At 54.4% G+C, this 18097-nt stretch overlaps 1 protein-coding gene across 1 annotated transcript in view; it reads right to left on the bottom strand.

Moving 5' to 3' along the window:
* Positions 1 to 15117, bottom strand: part of HMCN2 (hemicentin 2) — a 132180-nt gene extending 117063 nt beyond the window's left edge. The window contains exons 1-3 of the mRNA XM_090274902.1: positions 14856 to 15117; positions 1404 to 1474; positions 219 to 377 (exon numbers count right to left, since the gene is read on the bottom strand). Coding sequence (XP_090131028.1) covers positions 219 to 377; positions 1404 to 1474; positions 14856 to 15117 — 492 coding nt within the window. The remainder of the gene's footprint in view (positions 1 to 218; positions 378 to 1403; positions 1475 to 14855) is intronic.
* Positions 15118 to 18097: the final 2980 nt, after the last annotated feature.

Here is an 18097-nt window from a genome sequence, read left to right as displayed (position 1 = left end):
CGGAGCATGAGAACACACTTGGAATTCGCCAGCCCAGCTCGGGGCCGGGGGCCGGGGGGCTGGCCGGCGTGGCTGGCGGAGGCTGGACCCCAGGTGGTAGATGAGAAGCACCCGGACTCTGCTTTCGTCGGGGCGCAGGCTGCCCACGCTGAGACCCCAGCTTCCTCGGGACCCCGCCGCGTCCCCCTCGCTCAAGCCCCCGAGGCCGGTGCGCTCACCTGGGACTGTTTGAGCTGCAGGAGCTGCAGCACCTCGGCCTTCCTGTGGTAGTCCTTGGCCCGGGCGTCCGAGAAGACGTAGATGAAGGAGCCGGGGGAGGAGACCTCCAGAGCAGCCTTGATGGCCCCCACGCTCATCTCGGGGCAGTCACCGCCGCCCTGGAGGACAGGGGCCTGTCAGCGGCTGCTGCCCACCTCTGCTGGGGGGGCCCACCAGCGGCACCTCCAAGATCAGTAGGAACCGGGGGCGGGGGTGGAGGGTGTCTTGTGCTGCCTCTGTCCTGCCTGTCCAGGGCTCAGGCCAGGTCCCCTGCCGCTCCCTCTCTGAGATGCAGGACGGCATCCGACCTGCTTTAACTTTAGACAGGCAGCGTCCTTCACTCATTCACCGATGCGAGAGCGACGTGCCCCCCTCCCCCGGGCAGACGCTACATTAATAAGCACAACACGATGACTTAATCACCGTTGTGATGAGTGTTATAAATTGGGGAAGAAGAATGGGAGCCACGGGGACATCAAACAGATGCCCCAGAGAAGCCACGTGTCAGCCACGGCTTGGGGGATCCCAAGGCAGAGGGGCGGCCAGGAGGAGGAGAGGTGGGTGCTGGGAAAGCGCTTAAGCCACCCCTGCAAAGCCGCCACGGAGCCTGCCCTGGAACGGATCCCAACTGCGCACACACGCCTCCCCTCCCGGCCGCCACCAGACGGGCGCCCGCCCTGCGTCACCCGGGTTTGCGCGCCCAGCACCGGCAGCATGTGGTTCCTTCGCAGTCAAGGCCTCTCTCCTCGGTTCAGTCATTCACCCCACATGCACCCTCTCTGTCCGGGCCCTGTTCTGGGCCCTGGGGTCCCTGCCTTCAGGAAGCTGCGGGTCTCAGGGGCGGGGCACGGACAGATGCCCCTCCTACCGCTTTGTCCACTCCCCAAGTCAGAAGCACCGACATGTGCCAGGCACAGGGCCTCCTGCAGGCACTTGGTGCACTGAATAAAGGAAAGACCCCGAAAATACAGAAACTCCAGGACCCCCAAGCCACATGGTGCAAGCCATGGGCAGAGCTGGGAGGCTGGTACTGGCAGCTGCCAGAGCCGCCATCGTGGCCCCTGGGTGGCATGAGGACCTCGGCCTCTGGTCCAGACCAGGAGGAAAGGCCCAGAGCGTCAGCAGCCCGGAGAGACACAGCCCACCTGCACGTAGAGTTCTCGCAGCTCCCTCTGAAACACCTCTGGGTCCGCTGTGAGCGTCACGGGGCCAATATCTGTGGGGGAGACAGAGAGGCCCGGGTGGGCGTGGGCTCCCAGATGCCTGGCAGGCACACGGTGTGCCACCAGCGGTGAGAGCAACGAAGGTCGGCGCCTCAGAGACCCCCACAAAACGGGAGGCGGTAAGGGAGCAGCTTCCAGGCCCGCCAGTGTCCAACCTGTAAGGGCGGTCAGGCCACTCCGTCCCTTGCTCCAAACAGGCCCAGAGCCCCAGGGGCGCGGAGGGCCCCCCGGCTCCTCCCCCAGAACTGTAGTTCCCAATCTTCAGTGGCCCTGACTCCCCTCTGTACCAGCCCAGCACCCCCATCATCGGCGGGAAAGGAATTCTGGAACAAAGAAACGGAGCGCAGAACAGATACTGTTTTGGACCTCACGGCGCCTGTGCCACACCAGGCTGACCAACAGGAGTAGTCTCTTCCAGAAACTCCACCTGTATGTGAGCTCGTTTAAAAAGAGGAGAATGCAATCAGAACGGGCGACTACACCAGAAGTTGGGGAGGGTACAGAGCAACCGGAACCTTCCTCCACGGCCGGCGGCGAGGCACAACGGTTCAGCCACTTTGGCAGACAGAAGGGAATTTCCAGAATGTTACACATGCACCTGCTGTATGTGATCCTTCCGCTTCTAGGTGTTGACCCGAGAGAAATGGAAACATGTGTCCACAGCAAGACCTCTGCTCAAGTGCTCGTAGCAGCTGCACTCACCACAGCCCCGAACCAGGAGGAAGCCAACTGGCTGTCACTTGTGAAGGAATGAATAAACAAACTCCGGTAAATTCACATAATCAAGCACTGCTCCCGAGGGACACAGAACACGCTACCAGTACAGGCAACCACACGGAGGACTCTCCCAGATGCCTGGCTGCAGGAGAGGAGCCAGACCCCGGGCGCGCGTGCTATACAGTTCCATCTCCAGGAAGTCCTGGGACGGGCAGAATTCGCCTGAAGTGGAACACAGCGAGCAGGGGTTGTCTGGGGAACAGGAAGATGCCAAGGAGCCTTCTGAGCTGGGAGGGATTTCCAGATGGTGATAGGAGTGTGGGTTCCCCGGCTCTGTGCCGTTGTCAGATCGTAAAGCGAAGATATGTGCATTTCGCGGTACTTAAATTTCAGCTCCTAAGAAAAGTGATCACGGTTGAGTGGGGGGGTGGCAGGTGTGAGGAAGTGGGGACTAGAATGGTAGTGCCTTTCTGATATTCAGTGAGGCTGGGCGAGGCATGTGAGAACTCATTCCGCTCTTCTGCTTACTTTCCAGATATTTGAAATGTTTCCTAGTAAAAGATTTTTGTTTGTTTTTTTCATGACAGTCATTGAAAGGCACAGCTAACGTGAGGCTGAAACGGGACCAGAACTTCAACTCGCCGTGTGGCCATGTGTATAATGGGGGTTTGCACAGTTGTGCGGACACCCGGTTTCTTTGGAAAATTATTTATTCGAGTCTTGGTGAACTCCAGGAATGGACTATTTTTAGTTCAAGAATTCTAAATTCCAGTCACCCAAAAAAAATTCCCATCCTCGGCAACTAGTCAGCAGGCCTCGATCCGTCCTAGAAAGGGAGCCCGTGGAATTATCCGGCATCTGTCCCCAGCTATCAAGGAAGAGTCTAGACACCTGCTTTTCTGCCACACACTTGAAGAGCCACGCACGCCCGGAGGCCCCAGCTGCCACATCCTGCACTTCTTCAGCGGCCCGCGCCCCCTCCTCGCCTGCTCTGCACCCTGGCGAGCCTTCCCCACCGCCCCCCTCTCTCTGAACTCAGCAGCAACGCCTGCAGCCAAGCGCTCAGCCTTTGACCTCACACAGATCTGTTTCAAATCCTGGCTCCGTCCTGCACCAGCCATGGGGCCTCTCAGGGCTGACTTCACTGTCCTGGGCTTCAGTATCCCCATCTGTAACGCGAGGCATTTCCTAGCCTCTCTCCTCGCTGAGAACCAGCCCTGAGAATCCAGAGGAGCCAGGCAGGGAGTGCCTGGCAGGGAAGGCGGCACAGGGTGAGGCAGACACAGCCTGAGGTCCTCAAATTCTAGTCTGACTGAGAAGGGCAATCATTTTAGTCAATGTCTGTTGTTTGACTACATAATAATACACATTCATTGTAAATATCTGATGTGCGTAATACATTTATTAAGCACTTACTAAGTCCCGGGCCATGTGCTGAGATGCCTCCCGAGTATTAGCTCACTGAATCCTCTCTGGTACCCATAGGTCGAGGTCTTAGGCACATTTTACAGAGGAGAAAATGGAAGCCCAGAGACATTAAGTCACTTGCCCGAAGTCACACAGCCCGGAAGCTGCAGAGCAGGGATAGGAGTCCAGGTCTGTACAACTCGAGTCTGAGCTCTTGACACCTGCCTCCTGTGAACCGTACACAGAAATTCCTGACAGGCAGAAACAGATGGGAGTTCTACCGACCAGAAATCGTCAAGTTTATTTTTATATATAACCTTCAAAACTCGCATGCATATCTGTAAACATACCTCTTACATAAACGCAGACTATTATAAGCAGGATTTCCATTTAAGTATAAATAACATACTATTTTTAACTTGACTCTCTTCACCGAGCAACATATTGTGAACATCTTCCCAGAAGGTCAAATACTTGGTTTGAAATCATTTTTAATGGATGTAAAGGATTTCCTTTGTATAAATGTCTCATGACGGACTTGCCCGATCCCACCTCGTTTCAGTTCCAATTTTTATCATGAGCGATGTGACTAAGAACGTCTTTACACACATCACATGTAAGCACCGGTTCGTTTCCTTGGAGACGTTCCCGTAAGCAGAATGGCTGGGTCCATGACAAGGCCATTTGTAAAGACTTTGGATGCGAATTCAGTAACCTCCTAAGTCTTCTCAGCCCCAGATGTTTCTGCCTCTGGCCTGTCGGCCGGCCAAGGTACAGCCACCACCCCCGTGCCCCACTGCGCTCACGTGACCCTGCTCACGCACCAGCAGCTACTGCCTGTGGCCTGCAAACCGAGCGAGAGTGTGCAGTTGTCACTCTGGTCAGCCCTGTCCCCCACATCAGGATCTATGATCAATGTCAGCCACCCCGAAGGTTCTCCACGCGGGGCCTGTGCTGGGCTGACCGTGTCCTCTCCCGTTTGCAGCAACAGGAGAAACGAAGTTGGGGATGTGGGTTATCATAAATGAAACGCCCTCCAGTTGGAAGGACACCCCCCGCCCTTTTCCTACGGTCTATGTGCGTCCTACTTCGGGGGGTAGAGCATTGAGGGCTGCTCTTTCTTTCGTGGACGGTCAACAAGAGTCGAAGGGAATAGATTCTGGTCAAGGTTCTACTTGGCAAGAGAAACTGTTCTGATTTGTAGACACACCCCCACTCCAATTCTGCCAGTTGTCACAGCGCCTTCTCCCCGCGTCTGCCTCTGTCTCTTCTCTTCTTATAAGGACACCACATCAGTCATATTGGCCCACTCTACTCCAGCATGACCTCATTGTAATTAATTACATCTTCAGTGGCTCTGTTTCCAAATAAGGCCACACTTGGAGGTTACAGGAAGGATTTGAATTTTGTGAGGACGCTAGTCAACTCAGAACAATGTCCAAATCCACATTTCAAAGCTGGTGCCCTTTGCCACAAACTATACTGCCTCCAAACACCATGGTGATGATGATGAGGAGGAGGAGGAGGAGGAGGATGACGGTGATGGCAGCTACCACTGTTTTACGATTTGCTAAGCATCAGGTTCTCTTCTATGCATTTGGCATGCACTCACTTGGAAAAAACTTACAGCCACCCGTGACATCTACTATTTATCATCCCCACTTCCTAAGTGCGAATTTGTGGACCAGGGAGGTAAAATGACCTGCCCAAGGTTTTACCAAAAGGAAGCAGCAGAGATGGGATTCAAACCTGGGTTCGTCTGACCCCATATCCAAGCTTCCGACCACCCACGAAGACGCAGATACTTAGAATCTGTTCCCAGGCCCTCGTCCCTGATCCTGTGGGGAGGGGGCGCTGTGAATGAAGGTAGGTGTGTCCCAAACAGTCGGGCAGATGCAGCATGCAGTCCTGCGGGGCAGAGCCCGCCGGCCACAGGGGTGATTAGCCCCATGACTCTATTCCCTGTGTGCTGAGCCTTGAGCATCTGAGCCCCAGAAGCCTGGCCCGGAATCGTCTCTTCACAGGCGGATTCTTTCCATGCAACACAAGGAGGGTGAGAAGCCCCCGGGACACGTGAGGAGTACACAGAGGCGGAAGGACCCAGCGCTTCGCCCCGGGGGTGCTTCAGCCCCTCGCCCAGGCTCATGTGTCCCAGGGGAACGGGTCAAGGCCCTGGCCAGGTACTCGGGGTCCAGTCTCTGAAAGACCTCACTTCCAGGACTCTTCCTGGGGCCTACCCTGGTGGCAGCACCCCCTCTTCCAGCCGCAGGATGCCACAACCTGCCACCCTTGTGGGCAAACTGCATCCCCTCTCCGGGATTCATTCCCCCATTTCTAAGATAGAGGCGAGAAAAGACGAAGTCCCGCCTTCTAGAATTCTGACAGTTCCTGAGTCCAGGTCCAGGTGAGTCCCTTGAAACCACCTCCCAATGACAGACATGGTAGGACAGGCACCCACTGGGCAAGTGACTCTGTCCAAAGAGCCCAAATGGCCCAGAACCTTCCTTGGCCTCCTCCGTGGTGTCTAGGGGTCCCGAACCCACATCTCAGAGAGAGGCTCCTCATGAAGGGCTCCTGCCCTGAACGCCCAGTGAATTCTGGCTCTGCTCAGTGTCCATGCACACCAGCCGCCCCTCCCCGGCTTCAAGGGGAGGTTTGGACCCACGTGCCCGCCAGCCTCAGAGCCTCTGCTCTTTCTGCTCTTCCTCTGCCCACCGCCCTGTCCCACTGGGACCCTCGCCCACCCAAGCGTCTCCTCTCCACCTCACCTCAAATGTCACTCCTCTCTCCCCACCTCTGAGAGCAGCCTGTGCCTCTGCGTCACAGGAGCCATGCTGTGGTCAATAAACTTGACCCTTGGCTGTGAGCCTGGCTGCACTGGAGGTGCCAGGGCGAGCTGGCGCCCTGCCTGGTCCACGGTGAGCCCTTGAGTATCGAGTACTGAGCGAGTGAAGAATGGGTCTGTCGGGGATCCCTCTGGACCAGACTCATGCTGTGGAGTCGAACTCATACACCCAGCCCATGCCAGCCCCTCCGGGCAGCCTCCACCCTCAGACCCACTGTGTCCTTACCTTTGTGCCTCGCCTGTCCCTCCTCACCCCTGCCCTGCACAGACTCCTGGGCCTGGGAACCCCAGGCAGGAATACACCCTTTGATGAGCTGTGACCAACGACAGGGACGTGCCTAATCCAGCTCACAGCATAGACCTCTGAGCCCCGCCAGGAGCGAGGCCCCAGGGCTAGGCCAAGGGGCTGGATTTTCCCCCTCGGAGCAAGACTGATCGTATTTATTCCACGATGAGAGGCTGGTTAATAGCAATGTTACCATGTTTGCATGCACGTGTGCGCACACACACACGCACACCCCCGAAGCCGAGCACGTGCTCCCAGGCGATTCTGTAAACTGAACGCGTTTGCTCTCCCTGCCTGCATCTGCGCCCCTGACAGACTAGAACCACGAGGAAAGCTGACAGCAGACCTGGGGGCCCAGAGAAGATGCTCCAACCCACCTGCAACCACACACACATTGAAATGGGTCAGCATTTCTCACCTCTCAAATCAGCCCCAAAGGGGGGAGTGATGTCCCCAGATGCCAGCAAGGGTGTGGGGAAAATGCCATCTCACACTCTGTCAGCGGGAGGCCAGGATGGCACGGCACATTTGGAGGAAGGCTGGGTGCTATCTATCCAAACTGAAACTGATCAGATGCTTTAATAAGGCAATTGCACTTCTGGGATGCTATCCTTAGCACTGTTTGCCAATGTGTATGTGTTAATTGTAAAGACACTGAAAGCAGCCCTGGCTGCTGTGGCTCAGTGGATTGAGCGTCGGCCTGCAAGCCAAGTGTCGCTGGTTCAATTCCCAGTCAGGGCACATGACTAGGTTGCACGTCAGGTCCCCCAGTTGGGGGCGCAAGTGAGAGGTAACCACAAAGTGATGTTTCTCTCCCTCTCTCTCTCCTTTCCCCTCCCTCTAAAAATAAAATAAATAAACAAACTAATTAATTAATTAATTTAAAAAAAAACAAAGACTGAAAGCAACCCATTTCGGAACGGCTGGGTAGATCAAGACAGGGTTAAGATAAATTGAGGATAAACTGAGGTCCCCTCTACAGCACCTTCTGTAGTCATTAAAAACAGTGAGGTCGGCCTCTGTTTCCTGACAGGGAAAGAGATCTACGGCATATATCGTGGGGGGGGGGTGGGGGGGGATGCAAGCTGCAAACAGCAAGCACAGCACAGTTTGTTTTCCATATAGTAAAAGAAGTAAGTGTGCATGTGTATGTATATGAGTGAGTTACACACACGGTCTGGGAAGACACAACATTATGAAAAGTGTTTGCATCTCTTGAGAGTAGAATTATTAGAATATTTTACAAGCATGTCATAATTTTGCAACTTTGGGAGGAAATAAGCTATTAACTGAAAGAGCTAAAAATCCGGATACTAAACCAACAGAGAACACAAAGAAAGAATATCACTTACCAATCACACATGTTGAAATAAAATGCAGAACTCCTAAAGAAAACACTGGCAGATAGAATCCAGCTGTATCTTAAAGAAGTAGCCCTGACCAGTGTGGCTCAGTGGGTTGGACATCGTTCGGCAAAGCAAAAGGGCAAGGGTTCGATTCCCAGTCAGGGCAGGTACCTGGGTTGGGGGTTTGGTCCCCGGTCGGGGCATGCAAGAGGCAACCGATCGATGCTTCTCTCCCTCTCTCCCTCCCTTCCTCTTTCTCTAAAAATAAATTTTAAAAAAATTTTATTAAAGACGCACCATTCACCACGAACGACCCAGCAGGGCTTATGCAAGGAATGAGGAAGAGTTCAGGACGAAGGCACCCCATCAGACAGGTTGATGGGAAAGCCATCTCAACACAGCGAGGACTCACTGGCTAAAACTCAGCTCCCATTCCCAGCTGGTTATCTTTTCCGTTTTGGCAGTGGTTTGGCTTGGTTTTACCTTAAATAAATTAGGAACGAAAGCATCTCCTTCCCCCGATGAAGAACCCCACAACCAGGAGCCAACAGCACAGGACAGCCTGTGACCAGAGGCAGGACAAATGTGGCCGCAGCTGCCACATTACTCTCAGCGTCCTGAGAGGTCAGCTCATGAGCCCCACGACACATTGCAAATGAGTGACATCTTTGGGAAAGAGAAGACAGGGCTATAATCTGGACAGGCTGTGCGTGTCAACCTAGAAAACTCGAGACATTACACACACACACACACACACACACACACACACCAGAACTAGTTTAAAAAAAAAACTTCAGTAAGAAAGTTGGATGCAAAATAAATATATGAGAATGAATTGCTTTCCAACATACTAGCAATACTCATTTGCAAAAAATGTAAGGGAAAAGAAATTTCTGGTCAAATAGTAACAAAAACCAAAATATTTAGAAATGATTTAAAAAAAAAAAAACGGGTGGGGAGGAAAAAAAAAAACCTGTAAATCTTTACCAAAGGAAGTAAATCTGTGAACAAAGAGGCATGTGTCCTCCAAGGAAACAACTGAAAATTTTTTTAAAATAATAATTCTCCCCCTCGTCAAGATTTAACACAATTCTAAGCAAAATCACAGTAAGAATATTTTTTTGGAAGTCGATTGAGTTTTTCTATATCTCATTGGAAGGGAGAAATGTCCAAGGATATTTTGAAAATGAAGAAGACGAATAAAAAGGACAGAAGTAAGGGCCTGGCCTCAGGAACTCTGGAGACGGGTTGTCCTAAGACTAAAGGCCAAAGAACTGCACCCCGCTCAGCAAAGTGGTTTTCTGCGGGTGCGAGCTAACAATGCTAACCCCACGGCTCGTGTATGCTGGAAGGGACCAGTAAGTGGGGGGGGGGGGGGGGGGGCGCGAAAGGCGGGGCCATGTTTGTCACTCTGGGGATGGAAGGTTCTAGATAAGCTAGGCTAGGCGGTCACAGTGATCCACGCAGTGATAAATCAGAGTCGGAGACACCTGTACGAACTCCAGTTCAGCTTCACTTGCACACAGGTGGTTACACAGAGGAGTATCGGTAGATACAGGAATAGACGCAGGTGAGCTCTGCGACGCCTTTCTCTCTCCTTGCTCTGTCAGCCAAGGTTCTGGAAGCAAGGACAGACACCCTCGTAGCAATGAGCACACCCAGCACTCAGACCCTAGTTTCTGACGCCAGTTTTCAATACAAGGAACCAGGGTGACTTAGAGAGATTGCGAATCCTAGGGCAGGGCAGGAAAGTTAGGCGTCTGGAACAACCCCCAGTGCCAGAAAGTAGAAAAGTGTTTAAAAAATACATACAGCGATGTGGGTATGTCACAGCCACGCCGGAGCCAACTGGAAGAGCTTCCAATGACCACGGCTGAAAAATGTGGAGCCACTAAATAAATCCAGTAGTATTAGATTATAGCCCAAAGAATAGAGTAAATGTCCATGAGCATTTATATGTGTACAAATGAAGAGACAAGTCTCCCGTGTAGAAGAATTCCAAACGACTTACACACACACTCCACCCTCAATACATGGAGCCCACCTCCACACTTACATACGGGCTGCCCACTGCAGCTTTCTTCTGAAGAGCACAGGAGACACACCTGACAATGTCAGCCAGGCGGTCAAGGTCAACTCATCAGTGATGAGTTGTGTTGCTAGCATGTACCCTTGATACAACGTCATGAGAATGGTCTTGTTCCTCTCGGGTCTCCCGCCCGTTACCCAGTTGAACTGGAGAAAAACATCAGACAAATCACAACTGAGGGACAAAATCGGAGAGCAACAGAGGTCAAAACTGTCCAGGTCATCAAAAACCAAGTCTGAGAGACTGTCACAGCCAAGAGGAGCCGAAGGGGACATAACTGAATGTACTGTGGGACCCTGGATGGGGGATCCTGGGGCAGAAAAATGACATTCAGAAAAAAAAAACAACTGAAGAAACGTGAATAAAGAATGGGCTTTAGTTAATAAGAAGCATATCTAATTAGTCCTTTAATTGTGATAAGTGTACATAATAACGTAAGATGTTAATAACAGGGAAAACTACTGTTGGGTATATGGGAATGTTCTGTACTGTCTTTGCCATAATTCTATAAATCCAAAGCTGTTCTAAAATTTAAAATTTATTCAGTTTGTTAAACCATCGACTGATGCATGGATAAAGCTAAAAGACAGAAGAAAACCCTGCTATTTGCAACAACCTGGGTGGCACTACGCTGAGGGAAATAAGGAGACAGAGAAAGAAAATTTGTATGGTCTCACTTAGATGGGGAATCTAAAAAAGCTGAATGCATAGAAAACAGCAGAGGTGTTTGCCAGGGGCTGGGGGACTGGGAGAAGGGGGGAGGGGTCAGTCAAGGGCACAAGCCTCCAGTTATAAGATGAGTAAGTTCTGGGGACCCAAGGTACAGCACCGTGACTATCTCTCATAACACTGTATCGTGTGCTTACATGTTGCCGAGAGAGTAGGTCTGAAATGTCCTCACCACGAAGAAGAAATGGTCACTATGCGACAGGCCAGAGGAGCCATCGCTGACGCTGTGGCTGAGATCACTCTGCAGTTTGTAAGTCTATCCCGTCATCACTGGACACTGTGAACAAGCCCAGCAGTCTGGGTCACCTACATCTCCATAAAGCCTGGGGGAAATTTAAGGAAGAACAATCCGAGGAACTGTTTGCCCTATCAGTAGATATTATAAAGCCAAATCACGACCATAATGGGCTCCTGGCAGAACTATCACGGAGGAGGACAATGGAAAGCCCAGATAAACTCTTAATACATCAAATTATCCGGCATAAAGGCAGGATCCAGGGGCACAAAAAAGAAAGGGCTGTTCAATCAAATGCACCTGACCCATTAACTACCCCGTTTTAAAAGAATTACATTAGATTTTTTATTTTTATGCCATGCACCAATTGCTTTCATTCCAGGTTAAAGAATTAAATATAACAAGAAAAAGAGAAAACAAGTGAAAAAACAAACAAACAAAAACATACCCCTAACTGCTTTTATAACAGGAAAAAAAACCCTCTAAGCATGAAAGGAAAGAAATCACAGCGGGAACAAGTCAGCAGATTTCACTACACTTAAAACTTAGAACATAAACATTTAAAACTTCATGACATCAGGAATGACAAGCAATACTGGGGAGCCACCAACCAGGAAAAATACTCACCACATGACAAAAACCAGGTATTGTCATGAATGTCAAGTCTTCGTGCTGACTGCTAAGCAAACCAATAAAACGCCAGCAGAAAAATGAGCAAAGGAGCTCACAATTTACAGAAGAAGAAATTCACACCAGAAACAATCTCAGGACACTTGAAAACATGCTGAATCTCACTAGCAATTAAAACAAGAAGATACTGCTTTCCACCTTCTGACTTAGGGGAAAAAAAGTTTTTATCCCTAATTTCCAGTGTCAGGGACAGCTTCTCTGAAATGGCCCCTCAAACGCTTCTGCTGGAGGTTGAAACTCCCCAAACATTTTGCAAAACAATCTGAAGAGGCGCCCACCCACTCCATGTGTTAAAAACGTCCTACGAATTCCACTTTGAGAAAATTAATCCTGCATAAAAACCCATCAAAGATGCAGACAAGATGTACACATGGGGTGCCTTTTGCAATATTTTAATAGAGGAAAAACTAAAAACAATCTAAGGTTTCTGCCAAAATGAAATCATTAGCAAAATTCTAACTTTCTAGTTTGGGAACAGTCCACTTTTTTTCATTTAAACATTTTACGAAGTCTTTCCAAAGCACAGATCCTGGTTTATCTCCCAGGGAGAGCAGTCCAGAACCACAGATATCTGCCCTGCAAAGACAGGTCTTTGGGGTTTAGGATAGGGATTGTCTTTAAGAAGCCCCTCCAGGCATGCAGCCCTGGGGGGGGGCGGGGCTGAACCGTTAGCTAAAACCCCCCGTTTCTCAAGCTTCTCTTCCACCAAAGGGTTTCCATTGGCTGATTCAAAACACACAGCCGACCCTACCCGGCCGCTCCAATCCCTGCTCAGGGCCCTCCGGTGGCCGCTCACAGCCCTTAGAAGGAAATCGGAGGGCTCCAAACCTTCAGTCCGAAGTCACAGCCCAGGCCGATCTGGCAGCTCCCCACTTTCCCGTTTCACCCCTCCTCCTCTGGGCGCCGCCCCCCCCCCCCCCCCACACACACACACCTGTCCCTGAATGTCAGCCACCACCCGGCAAGCTCAGGAAGCTTGATGAGTCCCCAGCACCTAGTGTCGGCCCGGAGACATGCTCAAAAGCTGACAAACATCCATCCTGTTCTTCAAGCTCTGCCCCAATGCTGCCCCCTCGGTGTGTCCCCTCCCGTGCTGACCCCCGAAAGCCAGGAGCCGGTACCTGCGCCAGCATGTGGCCCTTTCTACTCTCCGCCTGTCCTGTCCCCAGCAGGCCGCTGGCACCTAGGCATGAACCCTGCCTCCTTCAGCCTGGGAGGTTTGCGAGGCTGTGCACGTAGCATGGGGCTCCACAAACACGGAGGTCCGCTCCACGCCTGCCCCTGGGGGTGTCTGTAGGGAGGCTGGTTTGGGGTGTGTGTGGGGGGCTGGGTTTTCTGCTTCACAGAGGATGGAGGGAAGGCTGGAGAGTCGTGCCCCCGCTTGGCACCCAGAGAGGACAGGAACGGGGAGGATGGAAGGAGAGCTGGGGTAGCTGATGGCCAGAGACGGGCAGGGAGGACAGTCCCTGGCGGCCTAGCCTGGGCCCCAGGACACGACGTTTGGCCCCAACAGGCTGCTGTCCTGCCCCGCAACTGCAGCCAAACCTATTTCAGAGACAAATGACATCGCCCTGGCAGGTGGCCTTGGGTGAGCCCCATCCATATCCTGAGCCTCAGTCTCTCCAACTGTAAGAGAAGGGGATGGATTAGACTGTCCCTAAGCTCTCAGTGCGGTGTCACTGCAAGTCCAAGAATGATTCAGAAAGGGAGTGAGAGAGTTGGGGGGACGGAGTGTCTGTCATCTGTGTCTGAGCTGAAAGCCCCAGGACACACCTCATGTCATCACAGCTCCCCCAACCTTGATGTGCAAGGATGCTGAGGTGGTAGCTGTCCTTTCGATGCTCCCAGAGGCATCCTTCTAGAGCCCTGGTGCTGGGCTTTGACCCTACGGACCCCAGAGCTCCTGGAAGCCGAGGGAGGTCCCTCCACATGCAGCCGGAGGACCGCAGGGCTGTGTCACATCCACTGCTGCCCACTTTCCAAATACCTGCGACGATGCTGTGCTGGATAAAGGTGAACTCTCCTGAAAGGGCTGGCTCTGTCGCACAGCCGCGGGCCACTGTGCATCTGCTCAGCGCAGGAGCACCTCGCCATAGGGCTTTGCAAGGACTCTGCGCTTTTAATTTAATTTATTTTTTATTTTGGGGGCTTTATAAAGCTACTCCCCTGAACAGAAGGTGAGGCGTGATAAAGCAAACAGTAAAATATTGATCATAGGACCTAGGAGTGGGCAGACGGGTGTCCGATGTACTCCGTGCCCCCCACCACCCTCCACCCCCGTGATGCTGTAAGTCTGATTTTTTTTTTTTTTTTAATTAAAAATGCTGGAGAAAAAGCAGTCCCGTTACTCAGAAGGTTGGGAATTATTCTCAGCAGCTGTGGGGTCTCCCAGGGACCCTTTTCAAAGGCATGTCCCGAACACTGAGCTGCAAGTTAGGGGCTGCAGGAGGCGAGGTGCTGGGGGAGGGTACCAGGCAGCGGGGACCCTGCGGTGGAGGCGACCTGGCTGTTTTCCTCGGGGAGACAAGCAAGAGGCGGCAGGGGTGCGTTCACCTGCCCTTGCGGGCTCCTCCGGCCTCAGAAGGGCCTGCTGAGAGCGAATTCTAAGAATTAACAAAAAGTAAAAACGCGAACCCCGCAGAGGTTCATCGCGTGTCTGGCTCTGCTCACGAGGCCTCATCTCAAGGTCTCGGCCAGTGTGGGGGGCAGTTCTCACCCATTTCCTAAACGGGGAAAGGGAGGCTCAGGAGAGGAAGGTCCCCTGCCGAAGTCCCACAGCCAGGAGGCGGCTGAGCCGCATTTGGACGCATTGCCCCCCAGTTCTCCGTCGCTTGCCTGACCCCGCACGACGGGAAGGCGCGGGAGAGGGGCAGCAGGTTCCCGGGGAAGGAGGCGGCCGCAAAGCCTGCCCCGGTGCCCGGTCGGGCAGCGCGCGCGTTGAGAAGGCGGCCCTGGGGCGCTCGGCGGCGCCCGGGTTGGCGGGCCGGTAAGCGCCGCTACGGGCGCCGGACAGGACGCGGGGGGCACTACCTGGGTCGTGGAACGGCACCAGCGCGTAGTTGGCGATGGCCCGGCTGTGGTGGCTCAGGCTGCGCTCCAGAATGCGCGAGGCGCCGTCCATCACCTGCATCAGGTCGTCCCACATGGAGCCGGTGACGTCGAAGACGATGGCCAGGGTGGCGTCCCCCGTGGTCACGGGAAGCGCCGTCCCGGGCAGCGCCGTCCCGGGCGCGCCGGCCGCCACAGCGGAGACTGCCAGCAGCAGCCGCGGGAGCACCGGCCCGGGCATCATGCGGAGCGCGGCTCACTGGCTTCAGCAGCTGCGGTGGAGGCGCAGGTCGAGCCGAGCGCGACCGTCCCCTGCGCTCAGCAGCTGCCCAGTGCGCGGCTGCAGTGCGGCGCCCCGCTCCGTCGGGCCGCGGCTGGTGCGCTCGGGACAGGGGCTTGAGACGGGGTCCCCCTGCTGGGAGCCCGAGGCGGGTCCTAGAGCCCACCCAGTTCAGGGTCACGGGCCCGCCTCCTCCGCTTCCCACACGGTGACTCAAACTTTCCCGGTCCTGCGGCTCGCCGGTCCAGACCCGAGGTTAGGGGAGGACGTGGGGCGGACCGCAGCAGGGAGCTGGGGCCTCGGCCAACACGGTTAGGGACGTGGAAGTCCAGGGACGCACGGGACACCTGCGCCTCCCGGCGTGCGCTCTGCTCTGCGTAGGGGGAGCGGGGGAGGGAGGGGCACGCAACCGCCCCTGGGCTGGAGGCCCGGCCACGCCAGAGGCTGGCCTTGTTCCCCCTCCACCCAGCTCGGCAAGTGCCCTACCCCACCCCACACAGGAACGCTAATGCTTTTCCTTTCTGCAGGGGTCTGTGCTTCCCGGTGACTGTGAGTGCTACCGTCACAGGCAAGCACCACGCGTGGAGCGCCTGCTCTGTGCTCGCTGCAACCCTCAGGGAGGCGCTAACACTAAACCCGTTTTACAGATCAGCCAACTGAGCCTCGGTCATTTACAAACCGAGGGTAAGTCATTTGCCCCCCAGTCCCCTCGCCCGAAAGTGGTGGAGATGGGAATAGAAGCCAGATCTAGAAAGATTCCAAAGCTGCTAGCCTCTGCTGCGCCCCCACAGTGCTGTAAGATAATGTCACAGGTCATCTGAAGACTCCAGAGCGTGGGGGATATCCCTCTGCCATCTTCCTCCCCAGGTCCCACGGACTGCTCAGGAAGGTTCTGGGACACGCGGGAGGCGCTGCTGGTGTTTTTGGGTGCTGCTCAGCCGTCCCCTACCCCGCTAAGGGTGCACCCTCTCACCACCATTGCTCCTCTGTGGCTGCGCTCTCCTGGCTTATTTCTACCATAGGCCCCTCACCCCGTTGGCCTGTGAGCCCCTTGAGGCTGGGACTGTCTTGGTCCCCACCCCACCCCAGTCCCTGCACGTGGTAGGGACTTCACCAAATACTGCCTGGATAAAGAAGAGAAGCTTTTGTGGGCCTGCTGGCTTTGAGAGCCATGGGAGATGGGGCAGTTTGTCCCCCCCTTCCTCAGCCGCTCCTCTGAGACCAGGCTCCCAGGACAGGTACAAGCAGTCCCTCAAACATGGCTGAGGGCGCTAGGTCTGTGATTGGGGGTGAAGGGGAAAACTTCTCCAGCCCTTCCCCTCCAGAGCCCCAACCAGGAAGGCCCCCACCCCATACCTCCTGCCTCCACTTCCATCCCAGTTCACGCCCCACCTCCGGGGCTGCTCGGGCACCTTGTCCTATGACCCCACAGCCCCTTGTTCACCCGGCGTCTAGCACTGATCACACTGTCCCCACTGTTACCAACTGTGAGCTCTGAGGCAGCAGAGACCAGGCGCCTGGCACATAGCAGGTGCCCAGGGAGGCATGCACATCAATGGGTCAGCATGTGTCAGGGTGGAAGCTGAGCTACAGCCCTGGCGGGGGAGGCCGCACACATTTTCAGGGACTCTGTTCTAGACCAGGGCTGGGGTCTGGAGGAAATGGTCTCCATGGAGCTGCCTGTCTCACGGGTTATGGGGGGAACCAAGTGCCCAGACCCAGGTGAGAGTAGAACTCACGGCCAAGAGCATGGGAGGTTGAGTCACCTGTGCTTCTGGACACTAGCTCTTTAAGTCTCCCTGGGCTAAGGCGTGATGGGCCCCAGGACCTGGGCAGGGCTGGGCCAGCTGCTGGTGAGAGAAGAGAGGCCCCAGCTGTGGAAGGCAAAGGCAGACAGGAGCCAGGAATCAGGCAGGGCTCACAAACAGTGACATACGAGGCATGGTACAGGGGACCTTTGGGGACGAACGTGTCCTTCGGTCATTCACTCCGCAAACACTGGCTGAGCCTAAGCCGGGGTCAGGCCCTCTGCTAGGCACTGTGGGGGGAGGGGGCACACACAGATGTGCAAGACATGCTCTTGACCCTGGGGAGGAGAGGCACGTAAACAAATAATTCCGAGTCAATGACATAGTGCTAATAGAGGAATTACCGAGAGCTCTGGGAGCTCAAAGGAAGGAGTGTCTGAGCCTAGGAGGTCAGAGGAGGCCATGGAGGGGGCCTGAGAAGAGTTCGGAACAAGAGGGGAATGGCATCTGAGGAACAGGAACAGCATGTGCAAAGGCAGGAGGACAGGAGGGCCCCACTGCCAGCCCAGTGAGGCCGGTGGGTGAGAGTGGAGCAGAGGACAAAGCCCAGAGCTTGAGGGACCTTAAATGTCTGGTGAAGGGTTGGGATCTCTCCAAAGGCACTGAGGAGCTACTGAGGAATGTCGGGGTCAGGGGTGGGGGGAGAGCCACCTGATCCAATGTGCATTTCAGAAACGTCCCAGCAGCATGAGTTCAAAGGGTAGCTCCTGTAGATGCCAAGAATCCATAAACCTACTCCCTGAGGACCGAAGAGCAGGGCTGGCCCCAAAGAGAGCGAGATGCTTCTCCTAGGACTGACCCCAAGGGCAAGTGGATCATGAACTGGAGTCCTGAAATAGCCGTGTGACCTGGCGCAAGGCCCTCCCCCATCTGGCTCTTCGTTGCCACGTTTGTAGAATTGCTTGAGATGAGTGGGGCTAACCAGGAGTCCCCCCCCCCCCCAATGGTTCTTGCAGCCCCACCATGCTAGAACCACCACCGGGGTCCCTTGGAGACGCAGGCAGGATGGGAGAGACCACGTGAGCTCATCAGGGCAAAGCCTCCTCCAGTTGAGCCTCCTCCAGTTGCCACGGAAGGGAGACTTGGGGGGGGCACCACCTCCCATTCGGGGTGGTCAGGGGTGCTGCCCCAAGCAT

The sequence above is a fragment of the Furipterus horrens genome, unplaced genomic scaffold, assembly GCF_987537825.1.
Source record: "Furipterus horrens unplaced genomic scaffold, mFurHor1.1.pri manual_scaffold_4, whole genome shotgun sequence".
NCBI classification, from domain to species: domain Eukaryota; kingdom Metazoa; phylum Chordata; class Mammalia; order Chiroptera; family Furipteridae; genus Furipterus; species Furipterus horrens.
The sequence above is the reverse complement of the archived record's forward strand: the minus strand, read 5'-3'. Positions and strand labels throughout refer to the sequence as shown.